Source organism: Lutra lutra, chromosome 4 (assembly GCF_902655055.1).
Source record: "Lutra lutra chromosome 4, mLutLut1.2, whole genome shotgun sequence".
NCBI lineage: Eukaryota > Metazoa > Chordata > Mammalia > Carnivora > Mustelidae > Lutra > Lutra lutra.
The window spans coordinates 144,206,012-144,231,619 of NC_062281.1; the positions used below are offsets into that span (position 1 = coordinate 144,206,012).

General features: G+C 45.3%; 1 protein-coding gene across 1 annotated transcript in view; it reads right to left on the reverse strand.

Moving 5' to 3' along the window:
- Window positions 1–8,584: 8,584 nt before the first annotated feature.
- CACHD1 (cache domain containing 1) overlaps window positions 8,585–25,608 on the reverse strand; it is a 207,939-nt gene continuing 190,915 nt past the window's right edge. Inside the window, exons 20-27 of the mRNA XM_047727145.1 lie at window positions 25,403–25,563; window positions 24,995–25,081; window positions 23,842–23,958; window positions 22,560–22,711; window positions 21,095–21,256; window positions 19,712–19,789; window positions 18,998–19,099; window positions 8,585–10,536 (exon numbers count right to left, since the gene is read on the reverse strand). Coding sequence (XP_047583101.1) covers window positions 10,298–10,536; window positions 18,998–19,099; window positions 19,712–19,789; window positions 21,095–21,256; window positions 22,560–22,711; window positions 23,842–23,958; window positions 24,995–25,081; window positions 25,403–25,563 — 1,098 coding nt within the window. The 3' untranslated portion in view covers window positions 8,585–10,297. The remainder of the gene's footprint in view (window positions 10,537–18,997; window positions 19,100–19,711; window positions 19,790–21,094; window positions 21,257–22,559; window positions 22,712–23,841; window positions 23,959–24,994; window positions 25,082–25,402; window positions 25,564–25,608) is intronic.

Consider the following 25,608-nt stretch of genomic DNA (forward strand, 5'->3'; position numbering starts at 1 on the left):
TCTGCAACTGTTTTTTTTTTTTTTTTTTTTACTCAACGATATGTCTTGTAGCTATAACCATGGTCATGCACAGAGAGCCACCTTATTTTTAAAACAGCTGCATAATATTTCATAATATACACATTCCACCCTTGAATCATTACTGAGATGCTTTCCAGTTCTTTCCATTTCAACAAATGCTCTGTAAACATATTTGTCATGTTTCCTGGTGCACATGTGTTTCTATAGGATACATATGGGGAAGTGAAATCAGAGTGTGTGTGCATTTAACCCACTGAGCCACCCAGGTGCCCCAGAGAGTGTGTGCATTTAAATGCCAGTAGTTTGCCAAAGCAGTTCTACCACTGTAAATGCCCCCATCAATGCTGAGGGGGTTATACAATCTTGGAGATTTTGCAATCTATGGGCGAACACTTTTACCTCTTTTTAATTTGTATTTTATTAATTCTAGAAACACTGAACATTTCTTCCCATGATTAGTGGCAATATGTACCTTCTTTTTTGCTGAAGAGGGACTGGCTTAAGTTTGTATTGGGTAATTTCTTCTTGGTTTCATAGTTTAATTAGGCTAGTCCTTCTTATTACATTAGTTTTAATATATATTACTGTCAGTGCCAAGCCTTTGTTCTATTTTAGCAATTAAGGTTTTTTTTTTGGGGGGGGGGCTTATTTTTATAGTACAGAGATTTTTAAATTATACTCATCTTTCAGTTAGGACTTTTGCTTTCTCAGTGGGCCCTGTCTAAGAAAGTCTTCCTTATGCCAAGTCATGAACACAAGCCTTTACTTCCTTCTGATATTCTTATAGTTGACGGGTTGCTTTTGATGTGCTTATGGGACATTCTGATAAGGCAATTCCAACCTCTTCCAATCTTCTAGCAAATAAACCTATTCCTATAATTTCAGGCATCTAGGATTTTCAGCCATCTTTTTCACTCTATTCCCAGTGCAACGGAGAGAAATAAAAAAATGTGAAATTACCCCATGTTAGTATTTTTTGTTCCTTTCCTAATCCACCTCCAATTCTGGTCAGAAATAAGTTTACTCACCCAGCAAATATCTTCATGCACCTGCTGGAGAGGGGCACCAGGACGCAGCACGCAGACAGACACCCCCTCACCCCCACCCCCGGCTGTCCCATGCTTCGTCTGGTGGGAAGACAGACATAAAATGAATAGCTCTGTGTGATGACAGCAAAGGAGGAGACATCTCACACGGGACGCTGTGAAATACCCACACGCGGCCGGGCGCCAACTGTGTTGGGGGATTGAAATAAAAGTGGCCTGGAGCTTTTATCCCGAGCCCTGTAGTAATCCCGTGACCTTCCCGTGACCTTCTCCAGACGCCTGTGAATTCCTCAGAGCTTTGCCCGCCCCCCCCCCCCCCCCCCCCCCCCCCCGCCCTGAGGATTCGTTCAACGCAGCTGTGTCACTGGCCTCTTACGCCGCAGCGTCGCAGTCCTCTTGGCTTTACTCTGTCCTGACCCGTCGCCCTTGGTTCATTCCCTTTGACTTCCTCTAAGTCACTCACTTGGAGCTCGTGTCCGTGAACCTGCAGTGAAGGCTGGGGGAGGTGCAGGTGCGCGCGAAGCAGCCAGCACATCCGTATCTGACACCCCCGTAGCCTCCTTTGCCACCTGGTGCCCGGCACGCTCTCCCGGGTCACCTTTCAGTGTGGGTGCTGGTGTTGTCCTCCAACCTCGAAATGCCCCACATGTCCCCCGCTTCTTGCTTTCCGAGCCCCTTCAGAAGCACCCTCTACCCCAGCTTCTGATGCAGACTGATTTCGCAGGGTGAAGAGTCTCATCCTTTCGCAGCACAGAAAAGCTGGCGGGGGGGTTCCGAGTTGCACACTGTTGTTCTCTGTAAAGGGCAAGGGCCTGTATAAGGATGGGCTTTCCCCGGAAGGATCATGCCGCCCTCTCCGCTAGCAGGCAGAGAAGCAGCCAGAGCTCGTTTGGGGTTTAAATCACATTTTCCCTGCAACCATGGATGCTAATGCTGGTGGGTAAGCCTCTGAGGAAGGGGCCTTGAAGGTGAGATTGGAGGAGAAGGGAGTTACCCAGGGCCACGGTGGGGCTGGGAGAGGAAGGGTTCCAGGCAGAGTGGGCAGATGACACACGGTCCCTGAGCCGGACGAGGGCAAGGCACATGAGAAATAAAGAGAAGCCTGGGGGGAATGAAGAGACTGGGGGTAAGACGGAGTTAATGTTGACTTTAGCCCCAAGGGCAGAAGGAGCGGTGGGGCAATGGGAAAAGGTTAACGCAGGTGTTAATTTTACATTAAAAATAAGATTGCTCTGCTACAATGAATATGAATCAAGTAATCCATATTACTTGATTACTTTGCACCCACTGGGATGACTATAATTTTTCTGAAAAAGGAAAATACGTGTTGGCAAGGAAGCAGAGAAATTGGAACTCTTGTACCTTGCTGGTGGGAGTGGAAAACGGCATGTCCGCTCTAGAAGACAGCCTGGCAGTTCCTCAGCGTGTTTAATGTAGAACCACTACGTGACCCAGCAATCCAACTCTTTGGGATTTATCCGAAAGAATTAAAAATTAGTATTCAAACAAGCACGCATATGCAGTCAAAGCAGCACCGTATGCGATTGTCAAAAGGTGGAAACAACCCGCACATCCATCAGATGATGATGGATAAACAAAAGGTGGTTTATCCATATAATGGAATAGTAGCCAGCCACGAAAAAGGATCAAATACGGATACGTGCCACATTACGGAAGCACCTCATGAGTATTATGCCAAGTGAAAGAAGGCAGACACACAAGGCCACCCATTGCATTTATACAAAATGTCCAAGTTAGGGGCACCTGGGTGGTTCAGTCAGTTATGCCTCTACCCTCAAGCCAGATCTTGATCTCAGGGTCCTCGGGTCAAGCCCCAAGTCGGGCTCTCCGCTCAGTGGGGAGTCTGCTTCTTCCTCTCCCTTTCCCTCTATGTGCACACTCACTCTTGTGCTCTCTTTCAAAAAAATAAATAAATGAAATCTTAAAAAAAAAAAAAAAAGGAAATATCCCAATCAGGTAAATCCACAGCAATCTACAGAAAGCCGATCGGTGGTTTCTAAGGGCTAAGGAAACGGGGACTGGAGAGTGACTGCTTCATGGGTATAAGGCTTCCCTCTGGAGTGGCAAAAATACTTCGGAACTAGACGGAGGGAATGATCGCCTGACACTGACTACTAAATGCCCTGAATTGTATTCTTCAAAATGGCTAAGCTTATGATACATGACATTTCCTCAAAACTGAGATCAGGGGCATGTCTGCCTGGAGAGTGAACTGGATGAGGCAGAAGGGAGCAGGGAGAACAGCAAGGAAGCTGTCTGGTCACCCAGTGAGAAAGGCCAACAACGGGGAGCAAGGCAGGGCTGGCGGGATGCCCGCTGCTGCACTTGCCTGCAAAGCACCCACATGGCCCATCTCACAGGCGACGGGACAAGGGGTGGAGATTTGGGGAAAGAAGAGATGGTGCGCGGAGGTTCAGTGCAGCTGTGGGGGAAGGTGCCTCTGTAGCTTCTGGCTGAAGCCCCAGCAAAGGAGCCTGAGGTGGGTGGGGTGGGGAGGGTTTGCATCCAGGGCTCAGCAGGAAAGGCTGGCGAGGGCTTGAGGGAACCTGCAACTGTGTAACAGGGCCCGGAAAGGCAGGGAGAACCTCTCACCGTCCTTGGCGGGGAAAGCAAGGTGAAGGAAGGTTTGTCCTTGTAGGGATGATGGGGTGTTTCAGGAGCACTGCCTGAACAAGTGGAGGTGAGGATGTGCATTTGTGATGCAAGCTGGGCTTGCAAGTTTGGGAAGGAGTTGGAACATTCCTTCCTCTGAGAACAGAGAGGGTGAAGTGTGAGAGCCATGGTGACGTGGAAGGTGTAAAAGTTGTAGGGTTTCTACCCAAATGTCAGCACGGAATGAAGGCAGCTGTAGAGAGGCTGTGGCAGGGCAGGGCAGGGCACAGGGCAGGGGGATGAGGAGACGTTCTGGAACAGAATTTGAGGGGAGTGTACTAGAGTACAAACTGGATCTGGACAAAGGATTGTCAAGGAGCCTTGAAAGTCAGGGACACACTTCTGCAGGGGAGCCAAGCTTCTTGTTATGTAATTTTCTTTTTCCAAAAGCACTAGACTGAAGTAGAACTAAGGCAGTAATCCTGGTGGGTATATTGTTACATAAAACACTTTAATCAAGCAGTGCCCAGAAATAGAATGAGTAGTGTGAGACAAACACAAGTCTGACGAGAAGATCGTAACGGGACTCCTTCAAAATCAATGCCATTTAAAACTGTATTGCGTAACTATATATTTAAATTACACTACAGGGATTTTTTTTTTTTTTTTGCACTTGGATGTAGATACACATCACACAGATTATTAAAATTTAGGTGGAATTTTAAAGGCATATATACTGCCTCAGGAAGTTGATTTTTATGCCAGTGATAACATTAAACAGCTGCTAAACACGGAACATTGTACTAATTGTGAGTGTGATATACTAAAAAACAGTTGCACAAAAAAACCCAAAATGAAGTTCATGGTCACAGAGAACAGAATGGTGTGAGTCTGAGGGGGGTAGAAGAGGGGGGCAAAATGACGGTGGTCGAAAAGCACAGATTTCCAGTTTTAAGTCATGGGAATAGAATGTACTGTACGGTGACTATAGCTAATGATACTGTATTGTCTATTTAAAAGTAGCTAGGAGAATCGATCTTGAAAGTTCTCATGGTGAGAAACTTGTAACTGTGTAAGGTGATGCATGTTATCTGGACTTACTGTGGTGATCATTTTGAAATACATACGATGGAATCATTACCTTGCATACCTAAAATGTAATGCTAATTACACCTTAATTAAAAATATACTAATTGAGGGGCACCTGGGTGGCTCAGTGGGTTAAAGCCTCTGCCTTCGGCTCAGGTCATGATCCCAGGGTCCTGGGATGGAGCCCCACATAGGGCTCTCTGCTCAGCGGGGAGCCTGCTTCCTCCTCTCTCTGCCTGCCTCTCTGCCTACTTGGGATCTCTGTCAAATAAATAAATAAAATCTTTAAAAAATATATACTAATTGATAAAGCAAACTATTTTGGAGGAATAAATTTACTCCATCTACTACTTTAAATAGTATAGTATCTGTTGTAACTAATTACAGTTGACCCTTGAACACTGGTTCCAGCTGCATGGGTCCACTTGTAAATTTTTTTTTTTCAATATAGGACTGTAAATGTTATTTTCTCATGATTTTCTTAACATTTTCTCTAGCTTACATTATTATAACAACAGAGTATGTGATACATATACACAACATGTTAATCAACGGTTTACTGTTGAGGCTTCTGGTCAACAATGGGCTATTAAGAGTTAAGTTCTGGGGCGCCTGGGTGGCTCAGTGGGTTAAGCCTCTGCCTTCGGCTCAGGTCATGGTCTCACTGTCTGCCTTCAGCTCAGGTCATGATCTCAGGGTGCTGGGATCAAGCCCCATGTTGGGTTCCCTCCTCAGTGGCAAGTTTGCTTCTCCCTCTCTCTCCACTCATGCTCTAATAAATAAAATCTTTAAAAAAAAGTTTTGGGGGAGTCTAACAACTGTGTGGGGAGTCAGGGCCCCTCCCCTCTGTGATTTTCAAAGGTCAACTGTAAGTATGGCTGCAGTTGACACTCCAGACATTTAATCTTCTCAACACACACTAAAGGCCCTTCCTGCAAAGTAGAGGGTACGGGGCCAGGAGCACGACAGAGAAGAAGAAACGGTCCTTGCTCTGAGGAAGCAGGGGTCTAATTGAGGCTCTGAAAAAAGTTCATAAAAAAATGCAGCTGACATCTGAGCCAAGATTAACCAGAAGCTCACGACTGTTGGGGCGGAGCTTTAGAAGGTATGAATGGGCAGAGTTCAATTTTTATCAGGCACAGGAGTGTAAGTAGGGTTAAGGAACCTGGCTGGTCATAAAAGAAGTTGTACGTAAATTCAGATCTGCAGAGGTGAGAGGAAGAGATATTTCTTTTAAGAGCAAAAGAGAACATAAAGTAGGTCAAAAAACATGAACATTCAGCCATGAGGAGATTCTAGCATTTGTAACAACTATGATGCTAAGTGTAATAAGGACATGAGGCTAAGTGAAATAAGCCAAAGAAATATAAACAGTGCATGATATCACTTACACGTGGAATTTCTTTTTTTTTTTTTAAAAAGCTCACACTCCTACTAACAGTAAAGTGGCTGCTGGGGTTACAGGGGTGGGAGAAATAGGGAGAGGTTGGTCAAAGGGTACAAACTTTCACTCTAAGATGAATAAGGTCTGAGGATCTAATGTAAAACATGGTGACTATAGTTGACAACACTGTATTGTGTAATTGAAATCTGGTAAGAGTGGAAAAGAGAACTTCAATGTTCTCACCAAAAATAAATCAATGAAGAAAGTGTTAATGGGGGAAATCTTTTCACAATGAATACATATATCAAATCGCCATGATATAGATTTTAAATATCTTACAATTTTAAGATCTTATTTGAGAGAGAGAGAGAGAGAGAGAGAGAGAGAGAGAGTGGGAGCAGGGGGAAGGAGGAGGAGGTGGAAAGCAGACTGTGTGCTGGGCACAAAGCCCGACCGAGATCATGACCTGAGAAGAAACCAACAGTTGGGACATTTAACCGACTGAGCCACCCAGGCGCCCCAGTATCTTACAATTTTTTATGTCAATTAAACCTCAATAAAGCTCAGGAAAATAAAACCACACACACACACACACACACACACACACACACACACACACACACACACGAGCAAAGATCTGGGTCACATGAAGAAATGGAATTTGGGGGGGTGGGGAGGAAAAGAGAGTATTACAATGGTTTGTAGCCCGCTGAACTCCATCCCATCCAACAAAATCTTACCTGCCAGCATTTAACTTCTTGTAAGAGTGAATTTAAATCAAAATTTCCTCTTGAGGAAGGGGGCCATAATGAATTTTTAAAAAGGTCAGGAAACACTAAGATAAGGGGGTAAGGAAGAGGCCCTATTTAGCCATGTAGAAGAATGAGAGAGGTTGGAGGACAGCTTAAACAATTTCAGATGTCTATAGATCTATATATATTGATACACATCTTAGCTACTAAACAGATTATAGTAATCACAGCCATACAAATAGATCTTTCAACTTAATATTCTTTACTGAAAAATCAGAAAAAATTCTGAATATGGCACTGTATTTCAGCCAGGAAAATTGCCACTCCTCTCGTCAGAAATAGACCAAAGATGACACACAGGTAAGGCTGGGCTAATCCATTTAGATTATTCTACCAGATATGTTTTTTTTCCTTGAAAGAGTAATCATTAGAACAGTCCATCCCCACAGGGAAATGAGCTTAAGTCATCTTCCAGGATTTCTTTCCACCTATCAGTCACTCTGACATGCAAAATAAACCTGAGTAAATGTGACATTTAAAAAAAAAGGTATTATTTATTTGTTTGTCAGAGAGGCAGAGAGTATGCACAAGCAGGCAGAGGGAGAAGCAGGCAGACTGATGTGGGGACTTGATCCCAGTACCCTGGGATCATGACCTGAGCTGAAGGCAGATGCTTAACCGACTGAGCCACCCAGGCATCCCTGACAACATTTTTCGAATGAAAGTATTAAGAAGGCTTAGTTGAGCATTCAAATGAAATCAAGAAGCAGAGGAAGAAAAACCACTTTCCAAAATGTGTAAAATAAACGTCAGTAAAGCAAATGAACAGGTATTTGAGAGCTAGATGGGTCTGAACCCTGTTTTGTTTGGGCCACAAATAAGAATTTCCCTTTTCTAGCTTATCAAGTGACCCAGAGCACCCTTAGCTGTTGAAACTTGTCAATGTTGATATGAACGTTGGTTACAGGCATTAAGAGAGCCTTAGTGAACGAGAAGGCATTGCTAGGACCTTCCTCCAGGATTCCAGAGATGACTCGTGTTTAACAAGCAACGTTACCTGAGGGGCAAGAGCCACCAATATATGTCACCATGATAGATATTTCCAAAAACGGAATTGTCCTTTAAAATAAGAACACGAACAACAAATGTTGAAGCAACACTTGAGGGAAGAAGGCAAAAGGGAACTTTGAAGGATAAAACCTTGCAAATCTGTGTGCCCTGTTCTCCAGGGGCTGAAAAACAACAGTTGTGTTTTCTTTTCAGTTGAAGCATTCGATTACTTTCCCCTGAAGTTCGGGACAGGGGAGATGTTTATCACAGGAGACACAAGACTCATTTCTGTTCTGACATTTGAGTAGGCTCTAACGTATTTTATTAAGCTCTACGTTTTGTGACTCTTTTCTTGAAAAACCCCAAGTTTCCCCCCATCAAGAAGTTAGTGTCATCACACAAAGGTTCTCCACCTCAGGAAACAAACCGGTATCCCACGGAGAGGTTTAATTTTTCTGGAAAGACAGGAAAGTCACCCATTCTGTCCAGCAATTTGAGAACAACCCCATTTATTATTGACATGAATGCAGATGTCCAGCAAGGGGAGGGGGCGCTATGTTCCACACATTGTAACATTTGCTTTTCATTTTATCCCATTATTTAAATTTTTTTTTTTTTTTTTTTACATATTCAAGATGTCAAGAAATCCCTGAAGTTGACGGCAGCATCGAGGGGAGGCTCACTTTCAGTTTGGTGACTGATCTGCTAGGTTACAAAGTGAAAATAATTTACCTTGAGGCACGAGAAGGGGGACATTAACAAATCACTATAAACACTAAAACCGTCCATTCATACAGTTTATTTCACTAGACTGAAAATTTATACACAGTATGAAGGGGTTTCCTGATAGCACGCATATAGTTTACTTTCCGTACTGCTGAAGAACCAATTGTTTTTTTACATTATATCGTTAATACCCTACCATTAAAACATTATTCAGTGAATTTTTTTTCCAACTACATATAAACGGAGATTTACCACACACACGGTGCAAGAATGTCTTTATAACATAGTTGAATCACAAAATGTGAATCTAAAATACATCACTGTAATTAGAACACTACTTTAAAATTACAATGCCCCATGTCATATTAGCCAGATTTTATGAATCTCTGTATACATGACAAAGCGGTTTGGTGGGTAACTTCTTGGATAACTGGCAGCAGCTTTGAACAAGGATATCAGAAGAAATCTTTAATTAAGAACCAATCGTGAATCTTAAAAACATCTTCCCTTACGTACTCACTATTCTCACAATCAAAATGGGACATTTAAAAATTGATAGTCTCTAACCCAAGGAGAAGAAATCCATCCCTCCCTTAGCTGAAAGGCTGGGGTTGTAACATTAGGTTTTGTAGAAATCTAAGAAAAGCGCTGTATGGGGAGCGGAAAGGAGTTAAAGAGAAACATTAGAATTTCTTTAAAGACATTTTGGATTCCTCTGTCCTCTCCACCTCTGTCAAACACAGAGAAAGAATACTGTATCGCAAATAAAGATGTGTTTCCGTAAAACGACGTTCCAAAGAAAATGTACGTAAACAGGTCGGAGAGAAAGATTTCTTCATTTTCCCATTTCGCGGCCTGGGGCAGTGGGACGGTATCTGTTGCCTAACAGAACTCCTTAGTCAAAGAAGCACTTCATCACACACAAAACAGCTAAGGATGACTGCTGAACATTTCTCCTGTGTCTCCTTTTCTTTCCCCCGAAGTTTGAGAATGTTTGAAAGTTCAATAAATAGTAGAAAAATAATCCTTTACTTAGAAATTTTGAGATGCATCATTAGAGCTCACCAGGAATTTCCGAGAGCGACTGTGGTATCCCGGTACCACTAGGTACCGCTGCGAAACCAAGCGACATCTTCAAAGCACACACTCCTCCCTGGGTATGCCACGCTCTCAGTCGCCGGCCGGGCATGCTTCTCTCTCTTCCAGTTAAGGAGAGCCGAATGTTTCTGGCTCCTTGGAACATTCCTCTGGCTCAGCTTAACGAAGGTTCCCCATGTTTCATTTATGGGTTTTGTCTCTGTTTGGAGGTCTGCCTTCTGTTCCACTCCCTTAGTACGATGGCAGGCTCATTAATCAGGCTTCCTTCCCCTCCGTTTCGGAGCCAGACTTGCATTTTCATGAGTGTGAGTCTGCTGTGGTCTCTCCTCTTGAAACATGTGAACGGGCAGGAAAGGAGTTCAATCACTCTGGACGAAGTGCACACACACACACACACACACACACACACACACACACAGGGGGTCTCTTGCGATGGAGTCTCTGATGCTGGCTCTTTTCCCCCTCCAGAACATTCTGTCCCTCCCAGATCCCGTCCTCCCGAGGCGGTGAGGGGAGCGTTAGCATTCCGCGTCGACAGTGTGTACTGTCACGGCCGCCTGTAAGTGGTGGCTGTGGTGTAGCGTGGGGTGGTGGGGGCGGGGGTGGGAAAACTTGTGACTTAGGAGGGCGGCGGTCTGAGGCGGGGTGTCCAGATCCAAGTCCTCATCGTGGTTTCCCACGTCGACCCCGGCTGACAAGGGGTCATTGTTGCACGGGGGATTCTCACTGTCTTCCTGCGGGCTCATGGTACTGTAACCTGGAAAGGGAACAGAACAGGCAGCTGAGAACTCCCAGACGCAGGGGACGGGACTTTGGATGCCTATGACACTGGGAGATGCTCCTGTCTTTGTGCTACCCGGCGGCCCACGTCTGCAGGCTGCCAGCGGACGGTCAAGTGACTTATTTCTAAAGACATCTTTTGTTAGCTATTCTTTTTCCACAATTACACAGTAAGACCATAACGGTTTTAGACACCTGAGAGAGCACAGATAAGGAAAAAAAAAAATCTACAAGCAGCCTTTTCCCAAATCCCCAAATCAACAACAAAACAAAAACTAACATCACTGCACATCCCCTCTGATCCATAGATAACTACCATTGACGTTTGGGAGCTATCCTCCTACACCTTTCCCAGAGATAAAGATTAGGACTGTTAATTTTATTTTAAGGAAAAAAAGAAAGGCAGTTTCAAAAAAAAAAAAATGTCCTAACGGGACTCGGACTGAGTTGGGGGCCGGGGGTGGGTGGGGAGCGGGGCTTGGACAGGCCTGAATGTGGTGTCACAACACAGTGAGAACAAAAACGATGGCCACCATCACCTGCACACCTGCTCCGTGGCAGGCACCAGTGTCCTGGGGCTCCCACACCCCAATCAGGCATGTGGTTTAACACCCATTTGACGGATGATGGAGATGACGATCAGAGAGGTTAACGAACTTGCTCAAAGTTCCACCCCATGGAATACTAACTCCACGCACACCCCTAGCAACCAGCAAAGGAATCAACTATTCTCTGTGTAAGCTGGCTCACTGTATTTAAAGATTAATTTCTTTCGGTATTCTAAGTAATACATGTTTCAGAAGAAAATGCCCTTGCTGATCAAAGGATTCCATTCCAAGAACCCTGGCATGTTTTTAAATATTGCAGAAATCCCCTTTAAAAATGTTGAGAAGTGACAGCTCATTAATATTTCCACTGCATCTACGGTTAGCATCCATCAGCACTCGCCCATGGGTAGCGCTAGTCACGTCTGTGGCTGTGAATGTATGCTCGGTGCAAAAATGAGAAAGGCAATTCTCTGGCCTCAAGGAAACCTTTCTCAAATGACAGATGACAGACTTATTTAAGCCGGTCCAACTCAATGAGCATTGTTTATTGTGCACCTACTAGGTACAAGATAGTGTGTTAGGCATTGTAGAAGACAGCAAGGTGAAAACCTGGTCCGTGTGCAGGGAGCTTAAAAGCTAGTGCTTGGGAAATAAAGCCAACACAGGGCTGGGTCTGCTCAATTATTCATTGACAGAAGACCATTATGGGCCAGAGGGGGAGGCGATGAACCATGAATAAGAGATGTCTCTTTTCCTTGAGGATTTCACAACTGAACAGGAGACACATATTCATGAAGCTAGGTTTATTCTACTGCGGATAATGGTTTAAGTGCTACGGTTGAGGTAGAACTGAAATCTAGGACACGGAATAACTGCGGCTGGAAGAATGAGAAAGCTTCGCAGAGAAACTCCTATCTTAGTTGGGCTTTAAAGGATGTGTAGGAGTTTGGTAGGTGGATAGGAGCAAGAGGACAGAAGAGCACAACCACAGGGGTGTGGAACCCCAAGGCCATTCCTGTATCACGTGGCTACGGTGAGTGCTGGTAGGCAGCTGGAGAATGTGGCAGGAGGGAGGTGAAAAAGGGTGTTATAGTTGGATTATAAAGGCCAGTCAAAGGAGAAAAAAATGGAGAAACCACAGAACGTTCTGAGCAGACTGAAAAAAAAAAACAACAGTACGACACTTTCCGTGTTTCAAAGAGAGTTCTGATGGCAGCTTTTTCTTATGAATAAAAAGGGGGGGGGACAGTTAGGTTATTTCAAAAGCCCAGATGAGAGACTAAGAATTAAAACTATGGGTACGGGATTGGACAGATTGAAAAGTACCTCAGGAGCAGAAACAGGAGAAGTTGGTAAGCTATTAAAAGTGAGAGGGTTGTTGGGGGTTGCTGAAGGGGGGTTAACAGGGACTGTGACTTGGAGTCAGGATGGTAAGACTTAGAGATCCCCAGTCCCAGGAATGAAAATGAATTTTGTTTCAGATATCTTTTTTTTTTTTTTAAAGATTTATTTGACAGAGAGAGAGAGATCACAAATAGGCAGAGAAGCAGGCAGAGAGAGAGAGAGCGGAAGCAGGCTCCCTGCTAAGCAGAGAGCCGGATTCAGGGCTCGATCCCAGGACCCTGGGATCATGAACTCAGCCGAAGGCAGAGGCTTAACCCACTGAGCCACCCAGGCATCCCTGTTTCAGGTATCTTGATTTAAGAGTCTGTGGAGATGTCTAGGCAGAAACGCAGGAGTGTTGGCCATGAGAAGTCATGGCAGATAATGGGGAATTTAATGACGTATGGGTCCTGGAGAGTCTTCTTGGTGCCAGGTTGGGGGTTGCTCACCAGAAAAAGGGGTAAAGGTGAGGCCCCAAGAAGTCCACAGTCAAGAAGGGGAAACACAGGTATTAAAACAGAGGCATACCGAAAGGAACACCAAAGCTGGTTAACTTGGCTTAGGATACCTGAGGAGGACACTTAAGGTAGCTCTTATGGGAGAGAAGGTGTTCATTAGGTCAAGAGAGGGGTGGAAAGGTACCGCAGGCCAGGAGATAAGCAAATACAAAGACACAGTAGCCTCAAAGTCTCTGGTGGGCTTGGGGGATGATAAAAAGCTCGGTATGGGAGAGAAAGACATAGGAGACACTGCTGGACACACGGGCTCAGACCAGATCAGGAAGGCTGGTTGGGCAAGGGATTGGGATTTAGGGTAACAGGCAAGAGGGTGAAGGGGAGTGGCAATGATATAAGGTGGTTGAAGAAGATCCCTTGTGGCAACGGGGAGACTGGACAGAAGGAAGGGGGGGATCAGAGGCTCAGAGGACAAGAGGCTGGAGTGTTGGCCCAGGAGAGGATGAGGATCTGGAGAAGGGACAGTAGCGGTGTTAGAGCAAGTAGCTGGCTTCAAGGGACCACTGGAGAGCTGAGTGGGCTGAATCCGGTGGCCAAATGGACTTGCCTGGTGAAGCTGCCAGGAGAGAAGACATCCTTGGACAAGTCTGAGGTATCTAGGTTTAGGGGCTGGGGAAACAATGATGCCTCAAGAGTAAGGGATTGGGAGCCCCAGTGAGCTTCTCAGCCTGGGCAGTGCTCGCCCAGGAACGGGACGGCGGGCTCTGAAACCCCAGCTACAAAGCGCTCAGTGTGCTTATGCTACCAGGTGCTTCACACACAGGGGACGTGAGAAGAATGTACACTTCCAGCAGAATCTAGGGGTCTTGACTGATTACTGTCGGCCAGCCGTTAGCGCTGGGCTGTTTTTATCTTGCCTCTGAGTATATCCTGATGGCTTCCCATCTCCACTCATTTACAAGCACCCATGGTAACTGTTAGCTCATTTGCACATTCGTGACAACCCTTCTGCTGGTCCCCCCCTCCCCACCGTCCCACCACCACCGTCATCTGGCTATTGTGCTTCATGCTTCGGTTTTTAAAGGTCTTCTCTGGGAAGCAACCCAAACCCCAGCTTTCAGCCCACATGCGGTCAGATGCCCCTTCTGTGAGTTTAAATGGCATTTTGCACACATCTCTCACTGAGATTTTTACTACATAATGAACTTCGGGGCTGCCTTGTCCATGAGCAAAGCCTTATTTCGGTACTCCTAATACTTAACACAATGCCTCACACAAAGCAGGCACTTCATTATTCAAAATCACATGACTGTGCTCCCAAAACAATGGTATTAATTTTCCGAGTTATCAGTGGTTTCCCCTAGTGTGACATTCAGCAGGCTCACCTAACAACGAAGATACTCCAGGATTCCCTGGGGCCTTCCCAGGGCTTCCAACCTAAGAGTCTAGGATGTCCTAAACCCTGGTCATCAGCTGGTCATCAGCTCAGGGTGGTTTTGACAGCTGAGCGGTTCCCAAAGCAACTCAGGGACACCCCTATTTCTCCTGCGCTGGCTTTCTGAGGGGAACCCCCAGTGGAGGCGCTTCCAAAGTGAACCACTTGTTCTGGGGACATTACTCAACCCTTCTGCAACTTACTCAGGCTTCCTCTTATCTCAATAATTAATGACAATCTGGAGGGAGGGATGGCAAGCTGTGGAGGAGGAAGAAAAAGGCAAACACATGCTCTCACTTAACAAATGGAGTATTTACTTAGCACCAAGCAATTCTGTTGAGTGCTGGGAACAGTGATGAATAAGACAGACTCAGTCTGACTCATGGAGGGGGAAGCTCTATTGAAAACACAAAGGATATCAGCAAACACTTTCAAAGGAAAGATTTCTTTACTATCTAAACATGTACACAGTGAAGTCTTTGCAAAAATGACCTCAAGCAAAAAGTAGGCTTTGAAAAGGAGGTCAGGTGTTCATTAAGAACAGAAGAATCAAGGGGTGCCTGGGTGGCTCAGTTGGTTAAGGGGCTGCCTTCGGCTCAGGTCATGATCCCAGAGTCCTGGGATTGAGCCCCGCATCGGGCTTCCTGCTCAGAAGAGAGCCTGATTTTCCCTCTCCCTCTGCCTACTTGTGCTCTCTCTCTCTCTCTAATAAATAAATAAAATCTTAAAAAAAAAAAAAAAAAAGAACAGAAGACTCAAGATTAGGTTGTGGCTCTTTGGTATTCTGCTTACATATTTAGCTGATGGTTCCTGAGAAACCTCTCTTGATGGTTAGTGATGTTAGGTCCCTGGTTGGGGGAGGCCGGGAGGGTGCCTACGACTCACTCTCCACCTTGTGGTCACAGAGAATAACTGCAGGAGACTGTGCACCTCTAGAAAATGGTCTCCTGCTGCACCGTGTAGGTTTTGACCAGGTTTTCAAGGCTCAGCATTTGCCTCTGAGCTTTGTGGAATTTGCTTCACTAAAAGGAAACTTCCCTTTTACAAAGAAAAAATGTGGCTTAATACACATTTGCATAAAGTTTCTAATGAAATAGTAACCAACCCATGAATTCACAAGGAACAAAAATACATCGGTGGTTTTTAACTTAAGTAAGCCAGCTGATAATCGGAGCAAGATATTTTCAGGAGAGAGAATAGTAGAGCACATATAGAACTGAAAGCATCAGTAGGGAGTAAACTTTTTAATCACTGCCTGTGAGCGTAACAAGAAATAGTCAACTGCTGAAAAGTCATCATTCTAAGCAGTCTTAGAATATTGACAAAAAATTTTCATCAACTTCAAAAACTATTCCTACTTTGAGTAGTTTTTTTTAAAGACAGAAAAATTAAAGTAAGATTCCTTTGAAGCATAAAATTCTCTTGGACACATGAAATACTACAGACCCTTGAACAACAGGGGTTTGAACTACATGGGACCCTGTAGAGGCCAGTTTTCCATAAATACAGGGCAGTAGTGTAAATGCATTTTTCTCTATGATTTTCTTAACATTTTCTTTTTTCTAACTTATTTTGTTGTAAAAATACAGTATGTAACACATGTAACATACAAAATGTGTATTAATCCACTGTTTATGTTATTGGTAAGGCTTCCGGTCAACAGTAGACTATTAGTCATTAAGCATTTGGGAAGTCATGGTCAGACATGGATTTTCAACTGTGCCAGTTGCGGCGGGCGGAGGGGGCAGGGTCGGTGCCCCTTATGCCCACCGTGTTCAAGGTTCAACTGTATTTCTAAATAAAACTACAGCTTGGAGTCCCCAAGTTTGACTTGGTCATGTTCAGTTTTAATTCTAGGAAGATCACAATTCTAAACCATACCACGAAAAGTCTAGACTGTTCAGTATTTACGTATTTATGTCTTTTATTCTTTTGAGTTTCCTTTTTGTGTCTCAGAGCCAAGGACTCATGTGGAAGTTCTCTCACTGGGTTGCAAAGAACCATGGGGCTAGGATTTTACCAGTTCAAGGGCCAGCACCAATGCCACCTCCCCTCCAGGGGACGTCCATGGTTTACGTGCTGATAAAAGTGAACTATCTCCCTATCTTCTGCTTTGTTCTGGGCTTTTAAGGAAGCGGTCATATTCAGCCTTTTATCTGTCTTATGAATACATGAATTCATTTACAGTTTCTTGCTAGACTGTAAATTCCTTGAGGGCAGAGTGGGTATGGAGGTAGGGAGGTCAACCCTGAGCTCAACATGCCTGCTGTACGTTATCGCGTTCAATGCTTACAACTTCACCAGGGAGAAATTTCTCCTCCCATTAAAAAAAAAAAAAAAGATTTATTTATTTATTTATTTGACAGACAGAGATCACAAGTAGGCAGAGAGGCAGGCGGAGAGAGAGGGGGAAGCAGGCTCCCCGCCGAGCAGAGAGCCCGATGCGGGGCTCGATCCCAGGACCCTGAGATCATGACCTGAGCCAAAGGCAGAGGCTTAACCCACTGAGCCAGCCAGGTGCCCCTCCTTCTCATTTTTACCATTAGAATACTAAAGTCCAAAGTAGCCTCAGAAGATATCATAACCTGCAAAGACCAGGAGAGGAGGGCTCCCAGGGAGCTGTCCTTGACCCTATCTTCTAAGTTCCTCCATACCCTCTGGTTTACAGAAATGAGGCCGCCCCTTCACCAAGTCCCTCCACCAGGCCGAGCAAAGAGCAGGTGCCCAATCTACGCGCCAAGCAGAAGAACACAGAGCCAAGAAAGGAGAGTGCTGACCAAACAATTCAATTAGATTTCCTTGTTGTGACGTGGACCTATAGTTGGCTTATTCTTGGCATCACGGGGACACGAGCACTTGATGCCACCACGCTTAGTGACCCGCCACACAGGCTCAGGGATAGGACACCATGCAGTTAAATGCTACTGATTTTGTGGTGCCTTTGGAATTACATGGCGTGTCAATGCCTTCCATTTCTTTTGGTGTTGCGTTCTGTCTGCATGAGAAACTATTTTTCATTCCTTGGGGATAATAGGGACCCAATTATTGTGAAAAATGAAAGCAAGCAAGCCCTTAGCTAGATCCCTTAGCTTTCAGATACTGACAATGCACTCTTCCTTTTATCTAAGTGTTGCTTCATATGCCGTTTTCCTAAGACAATGGGAGAGCTAATGGAACATCGTAAACGTCATTCAGAATTCCAACTTTGTATTGAAGCAATTTCTATCCGGGGAGAGAGAGAGAGACAGAGAGAAAGGATTCAGTATTTCTGCTGAATAAGAAATTATTTCTGTTGAACTTTAGTAGCCTCAAACCTGTTTTATTATTCAAAGGAGAAGAGGCAAAGAACTGCCTGGCAGAATGAATTTATGCAGGTTCAAAGGTTTTTAGGGGGGGAAAAAAAGCAGAAAAGTCAAAGAAACTGAAAAATTTAAGTTGTGCTTTGACTCTCCATAGAAACCTGAAGTTTCTACTTAGTTGGTGGGAACAATGTCATTCAGAGCCCAAATTAGGAGGCTCCAATTTACAAATCAGAGTTTTGGCTTCTCCTGTTTTCCGAAGGGAGTCTGAATCCCTGGCTCTCATGTAAAAGGCAGCACTGGGCGCCTTGATGAATACCCACCCCTGCATTTTTTAGCACAGGGGTGGGAGCACACGGTTTGAAGACATCCTTTTTTCTTTTTCCTCCCCCAGGGTAGATATGGAGAAAGAAGAGTCAAAAAAAGGTACGAATGCATTATCTATGCATTTTAAAAAGACCTGATTCTGGGAAGAAAGTAAAGGGAAAATTAAACAGCCCTATGAAAAATAAAAAGATCTTCCAATTACAGGAGAGCCCCCCCCCCCATCTTGCCACTCCAACAACATGTCTGCTGTTCTCTGTGACGCCAGGCCACACGGACTCTGGCAAGGTAAGAAGCTAGGTGGTGGCCAAGTCTTTGGTACAGCATGTGGACCTGAATAATTCACAGCCCACTCAGCCTTCGTGTCTCCTCACAATCCAGCCCCTACCCTTTCTGAGCATCTCAGAGCCGCCTTGTACAACCGCTATGACTAACTCTAGACACCAGTCCCTCTGCCTCTAATATCCTCTCCCCCCAGCTGTGCTTTCTTCACCCTTTAAGCCCAGTGCAAATTGTGGTCTCCTTGGTGAAGCCTTCCCCGAACCTTCCAGGCAACGCTCGAGGTCAGGACAAGGAATGCCAGAAGGAAGCACGGATTCCTGTCACGTCCCAAGTGTACGTGTCTGAGAGCGCCCATGAGGATGCTGTTGTTCGCCAACTAGCAACACCGTGTGGTAGGACCTACGAGGACTGCCAATGACCAAGGATCAAGTGGAGTGGTAAGCAGGTTCCATTTAGACAACATGAATCCTCACGCATGGAGGACACCTAGAAAGCAATCTGTGTGCCCAGAGGTCCTCTCACTTATGCCTGGGAGTGCAAAGACAGAATCAAAACTACCCTTGGGCTCCTATAAATGTGCCATGTTGGAATGTGTCCTTTGGAAAACTATGTCAGAGTAATTCACTGGAGCACAGAACAGGAGGGAGAAGCGTGGGTGTGAGCACCGGCCCACAGGAGCCCACCGGGTTCCTCAGAAGGAACCAGAACTTACCATGATCGCTTTCTGTTCCTGATCGACCCCAGTAGCGACGCCTCCGTTCTGGGCTGTGTGCGTGTCGTTCGATGACGGCAGCTATGAACCGAGTATTGCTGACTGCGGGGAGCAAGGACAGTTAGTCACACGTATGCTGGGATCTTCAACGCAACAAGCACATTTGCTCTGAGCAAGCTCATTCACACATTGGAGAACCTACTCTTCGGAGAGAGAGGATAGTAATTTTTTTTAATTGTGAGGATTAGCAGCAGTGAGATGTCCCATCTCCGACATGTGTTAAGAAGATACGTTCTATAGAGTCCAAGGCCAAGGTATGTATCTCTAATGGAACTCTGTTTTGATAAAGAAATACTGCCCACCCCGAGATATACACAGTTAATTCCCTGAGGTATTAAAACAATGTATGCCTGATGACTGCCTTTCTGAAATACTACTAGGCTGGGAAAGGAATGAGGAGGAGAAAGAAAATGTAAGTGAGGGGTTTTAGGCCAAAGCACTTCATGCAAAAAGGAACAACACGAGATCTTTTAAGATTTTTCTAAAACAAAGCAAGCACGGACACTCGTTCTAATGAAAATGGGAGAGGAAAAACTTTGCTCATGTCAGAGATTCTTAAATTCTAATATAAGCCAAAAGGATATAAGAAAGAACGTTTATTCTGGGTTAGTCTCCTGCGGGCACATTCTGCCACAAGGCACCTTGAATACTTACTGATGCCTCTGTCCTCGTGGCTGTCATCGTCCCTTTCATCTCTGTCATTCTCCAGGTTGGACATACGCACTGACATTTCTACCCATCATTAAAAAGAGAGAAACATGACTATTTAATCAAACAAAATCACCCACTTTAATACCCTGCGGAGTGCTTGTCTGATGGCTGGGTGACAGTGTCCCATCAAGGATGAGTCTAGACTTGGAAGACTGCAGTGATGTCCCAGCCTTTTTTTTTTTTTTTTTTTTTTTAAAGGAGAGGGGAGCAGGAATCAGAAGAGGGAGGACCAGAAGTGAATAATCAATAGAGACACCCGAGGTCAACTTCTAAAGAAAGGAGAGAGTAAGTTGATAGAGGCTAATGGATCTTTAAGTCTCTACTAATGTACCTAAAACCGAAGGGAGGGGTCTGAAGCCACTACTGAGTGTGCTGATAATGTGGGGCTACAAAACCCATCAGAGGCCAGGTGTAATGTAACACTGGATGATAGTCACATCCTGACCTAGGGGAAATCCTGGCACTCGAATCTTACCAAAGGGAAGGAGCTGTGTGATCAGCCCTGTTCCTCAATCAGGCAACATTATCCCAAGATCGTCCCTCCTTCCCCTTATCAGCACCGGGGCCACAGTGAAATATTGCAACAGTAACCCGCTCTGATTGCCCCAAGGCTGAGCCAAGTGGCTCCTGACCAAGTCCAGGAAGAATGGTGAGTGAGCCTTATCTCCGAAGAGGTCAGCTTAACCCGTCTCTGGAGGCTGTTAGGGAGGCCGGGGATGGCCATTCAATGGTTTTGTCCTCGCAAATGAGCACAGACATCACATTTAACTACTGGTAAGGAAACCACGACCACAGATTATTCATTTTGTATCTGACTTCCATTACTTATGCCATCTGAGAGATGTGATGATGGCCTTGCACATGCTCATTCACGGTATGTAATAATAGCGGCAAAAGAACAGATTCACTGCCCAGCCAGTCGCGGCCTGGGGTCATTTTGCTCCACCTGTCTGAACAGCAGAGACCACGCATTGGAGCCGAGGGAAGAACCAAACTTCCCACGCGGCATCCCAGCTCCCGGGACTGGCTAATTCCAGAGGCCGGCTGCGGTAGGCTAATGCTGCAGAAGAGGAGAGAGCAGCTAGGGATTTTCTGGGGAATCCAGAAGAAGCTCAAAGGGTCTAGACACTGAAGAGTGAGCCATGGGCTAAAGGAGGAAAGGAGGCTTTGGGGACGGGCGACTCTTTTCCATGGGAGCGGAAAACGCAGTGCCGTTCTCCTAAGCGCTCAGCGGCTTCCTCGATCGGCTGCCGTCCTTCCAGTCTTGGAAAGACACGAGCGAGGCTGCTGCCTCCTGGAGGAGCTTTGGATTCACTTGGAGCTCACCTTGGGCAGCCAGGGGAGACATGTGCTGGTGACTCCGGCGATGAATCTGATGGCGGTAGGCGTACACAGCCAGGACCAGGACCATGATGCAGCCCATGATGCCTCCAGCCACGGGACCCACGGGGGCACTTTTGATCATGTTCAGTGTCACCACCTCGTCACCTTTGTTCAAACAAACAGATGTCCCTCGTAACGACTTCCCAAGTGTGGCAGGCAGTAAGGACGGGAATAAGATGGGAAGGAACAGAGGGGGGCGGGGTTTGGTGGAGACAAGGGCAGCTGCTCTAAGTTCAGGAAGCATCAAAGAGAACCCACCAGAACTTGGGAGCAGGGGCTTCCTTTAATCTCTGGTTCTCAACTTAAATGTTGGTTGCTTGGCCCAGCAAGTGCACCCCTGGCAAGGACTACTGAAACCAGTGAGACGATGAGAATCACTTAAATGTGGGTTGCCCAGGGCCAAAAGCCTAGCTCCCCGTGGTGTGGGCAGCTCTTGGAAGACATGTCATGCAGTACAGAGCTGAGGCCAATGTGAGCCTCTGAGCATATATTTATGGTACCGGGTGTCCTTGATGGCAATGGATCTGACACACGACCCCTAAAAAGAATCACATTTCAAAGCTCATGGTTTCCCTTTAAAACACTATTTGCACCCCCAAGCACCAATCTGCAGGTGGGTACATAAAGGGATGTCTTAGAACAAGGTCACTTCGACTGTGTCCTCATCTGGTGTAGGGGTAATGTGTGAGCTCAGGATCCTTCCTCACCTAGGAGGAGCTCTTCTCCTACAGACAGGTTAATGTGGGGAGATGTTAAAAACAAAAATAAAGGTTTAAGTAGCTCCAGAAGACACTCGTGCTAGCTCCAGAAAAACACTGAGAAAATCTTAGGCAGGTGGTATTTTTGAGGTCTTGGGATCTGGTCCCAGACATGTTCCTTTCCACAGGGCCCCCATCCCCCATCCGAATCCACCCAGACCACATTAGATAGCTCCGGTTTCTGTTGGCCCCAACACCTGAAGGGCTGATCGGAGCCACAGACTTCTGCTTTGCAAACGTCGCGAGGGAAGGCTGCAGCAGGAGACCGACATGCAGTGGCCATTCCACCCGCCGCTGGCCCTGTTCTTCTGACAGCTGGGACTCACATTCGAACTCCACAGCTCAGCCACACAGAAATCAGGCCTGACGTTTCTCAGAATAAGCTTTATGGGAATGAATTTCAGGCTTGTAAAATTTGGCAGGAAACATGGCTGCTTACTCTGCACAGAACATCTAGCCAACTTTGAAGGTAATTATCTGCCTTGGTTTTGTAACTAAAAACTACTGGCAAAGAAAACAGGAAAATAGGGTAGAGGATCATTTTAAGAGTTTTGTTCTAGTGTAGAGGCAACAACAACAACAACAACAACAAATATATATATATATATGTATGTATTCAAGAATCAAAATATTCCAGGTTCCCAACATACCTATCGCTCCCATGTCATCCACATAAGGACTCTTGGCTCCCACGATTCCCCCAAAGCATTCTTTCTGGGGCGCACAGTAGGATTTGTCCAGGTGGGTCTTTCCATCGCTGTCCACCATGCACCACTCACAGTCCAGCACACCAAAGCAGTCCCTGCCAGAGAGATGACATTGAGTGTCCCAGGAAGCAGAGCCGGGCAGAGGACAGCATATGAACCTGGCCATTAGACAGCTCTCAAGAGCACAATTACTTACTATGCTGTAAGTCCTTGAGCTTTAGTTTCCTGTCCTTATAAAAGAAGAATAGCAACAGCCTGCCAGGGGATAGCTGTTTTATGTCTCTCAACAGCTAAGAAATGAGAGACGTAAAACTGTTCTCCCTGTGGATCATTCCACAAAATCCACACATCACAGATCAGTGCAGGATTATCCCAAATCATCTTAAAAGACCAAATGGCCCCAAGGTTTGTTAGACTTTGGCCTGACCCCAAGCGTAGGGTCATTCAAAAGAAAAAAAAAAAAGGAAGGAAGGAAAAATGGTCATATAAACTGGGGAAATACTGATTAAGTTAAACAGCTTTCTTACTGCCAATTTCTTAGACCTATTCATATGTGAAGTGAATCATGATTTTCTAAGAGAATGTATGCAGTGTTTCTCCAATTTAACTGATTTTGAGTTACTGCCTGACATCCCAAATTCATCTCTGATGCCCGACAATTCCTCTGCTAACACATGCACTGAAAGTAGAACTGGCTGCCCCTTCTACCCACAGACTGTTTCATCAAATGGCAACTTGCAGTGGCAAGAAACAAATCAGCTGGCTCCCACCCCTGGGAGCTATCCCCAGGATGGCTAGTCCCAAACATCCTAGAGGGGAGGGACTGGGAGGAGGGGACACATTGTTTCTGGTTCTCAAAGCTACCATAAAGCCTATCTGCTTTGTAGGACAGCAGACTCAATGAGCTATTATGTGTCACATACCTGCCCCTTGGCCCTTGCTCCTTCGGGCCATGTCCCCTCTCATTCCTTTCATTTCAAGAATAACTTTCCCATCCACGGATGACGTGACTGACATACAGTACAAATGCCACACAGCTACAACAAGTGGACACTGGACAACATTAAGTCTGCTGGATACAAGGCTTACAGGAATCACTTTTGGGTCTGAAAAACTAGTACACCTTTAAGAAAAGCTCAATGAGGCTGCCGGTCACCACTCCCTCCTCGGTTCTGCTCCTGCAGCGACTGTGCTGATGTAGAAGCAAGCACCAGGCAAGGCTTACCCACTCTCCATCCTCTGGCTGCACCTGCTGTTGACACACTGGTGAAGGGCATCCTGCAGGCCAGGGTCAAGAGCTGTGTACATCACTGGCTCCTGGTGGACCTCGCAGCTTGGATTTCTAGGCAGGGGCAAGTCTGCAGGTTAGGACCAACAGTGCTCACATTCCAAACTCATCATGTCTCTGGCCCTGGATAGCGTCAGACAGATCCGGGCTTGAATCCTGGCCACTTAACTGGATGGAACCGTGGGCCAATCACTTAACCACTCTGAGCATCCATTTGTTCATCTTTATGTACGACAGAAATAATTTTAATATACATATGTAATATATAATTTTTATACACACACACATATATATACACACAAATATACACATATATACAAATATATACACACACATATATATATACAAATACATATATATATACACACATATAAAGTCATAAAAATCCCACAAAATAGGAATGTGTATAATCAGAAGTGAAAGTTATCTCCCTGACTTACCACTCTACATCTTTCTTTTCTGAGGTCATCGCTATTAACAGTTTAATGAGGGTCCCTTTAGACATTTTTTCTACACTTAAACATACAACTGTGTATCAGTACATGCAGGATTCCTTCATTTAAGCTCTAGAGAAGGGATTTATCCCAATTTATTTAACTGTGGCCATAAGATCTGTCACTAAGATAAAGAATGCTAAATTAGATATAAGCGCGTATGTGTGTATGAAAGGCACCTACAGATCTATCACAAGGTTAATCTGAAAACAAAGTGACTCAATGTACATAACGTATCTGACGCATGTGAATGCTGGTAACAGTCTGCCAGTTTTTTGTACGGACTGCATATAATTTTAAATGTTTTCACAGTGTTTAAATGTAACCTGAAAGAGGATTTTGTTTTAAGACCTGAACTCTGACTCAGTGAACAGTTAAGTCATTAGAATGAATCATCTTCTCGTCTGATCTCGGAAGCTAAGCAGGGTCGGGCCTGGTTAGTACTTGGATGGGAGAATGAATCATCTTCTTATGCCACAACCCAGAACACATCTATAAAGGAGGCTCCCATGTGCATGTATTATACATGTGTGTTTATGATATATAGATAGATAGATAGATATAAAACACGTATTTATGCAATATGTGCATTTTACCGGTTCTCTGCATTGGTGAGGTTGCCGGTGCACTCATTGACCTCTAGAGGGCACTCACAGGGACATTCACATTCATTTTGTTCCATTCTGAAAGGCAAAAAGAAAATCACTATGCAAAGGGTCAATGACAAACTTTATATTGTACAGAAGAATGAAAACAGAAGACACTGTGAGCTAGTCAAAAGGGACAGTTAAAGGGAAGTTAGGACCAAAGGTTTAAACACATAATTGGCCTCAATCCACGACTCTTTGGCAAATCGCACAGCGGGAAACACCTCCATAACCAGGACCTTCTTCTTCTCCGGGACACACCCCTGCACTGTTTATTTGGCAGATGCCGCTACGAAACGCCTGACATTGGTTCAGATAGTCAACAGCCAAGTAAAGAGAGCCCCACTGCATTTTTACCGGTGACAGTTGAGACAGAGCCGATCCACCATGCTACAAGCACAGAAGGCGAGGGAGTCGCACGTTTCATTGACGATGCCAACGAACGCATTGGTTCCTGGGATCCTTGCCAGTCTGTACTTCGAACAGTGGCTGCCATGCACGAGGTTTGTCAAATCTCCCTGGAGACAATGGAGGTTGTCAGAAGTGACAGACAACAATGCAAA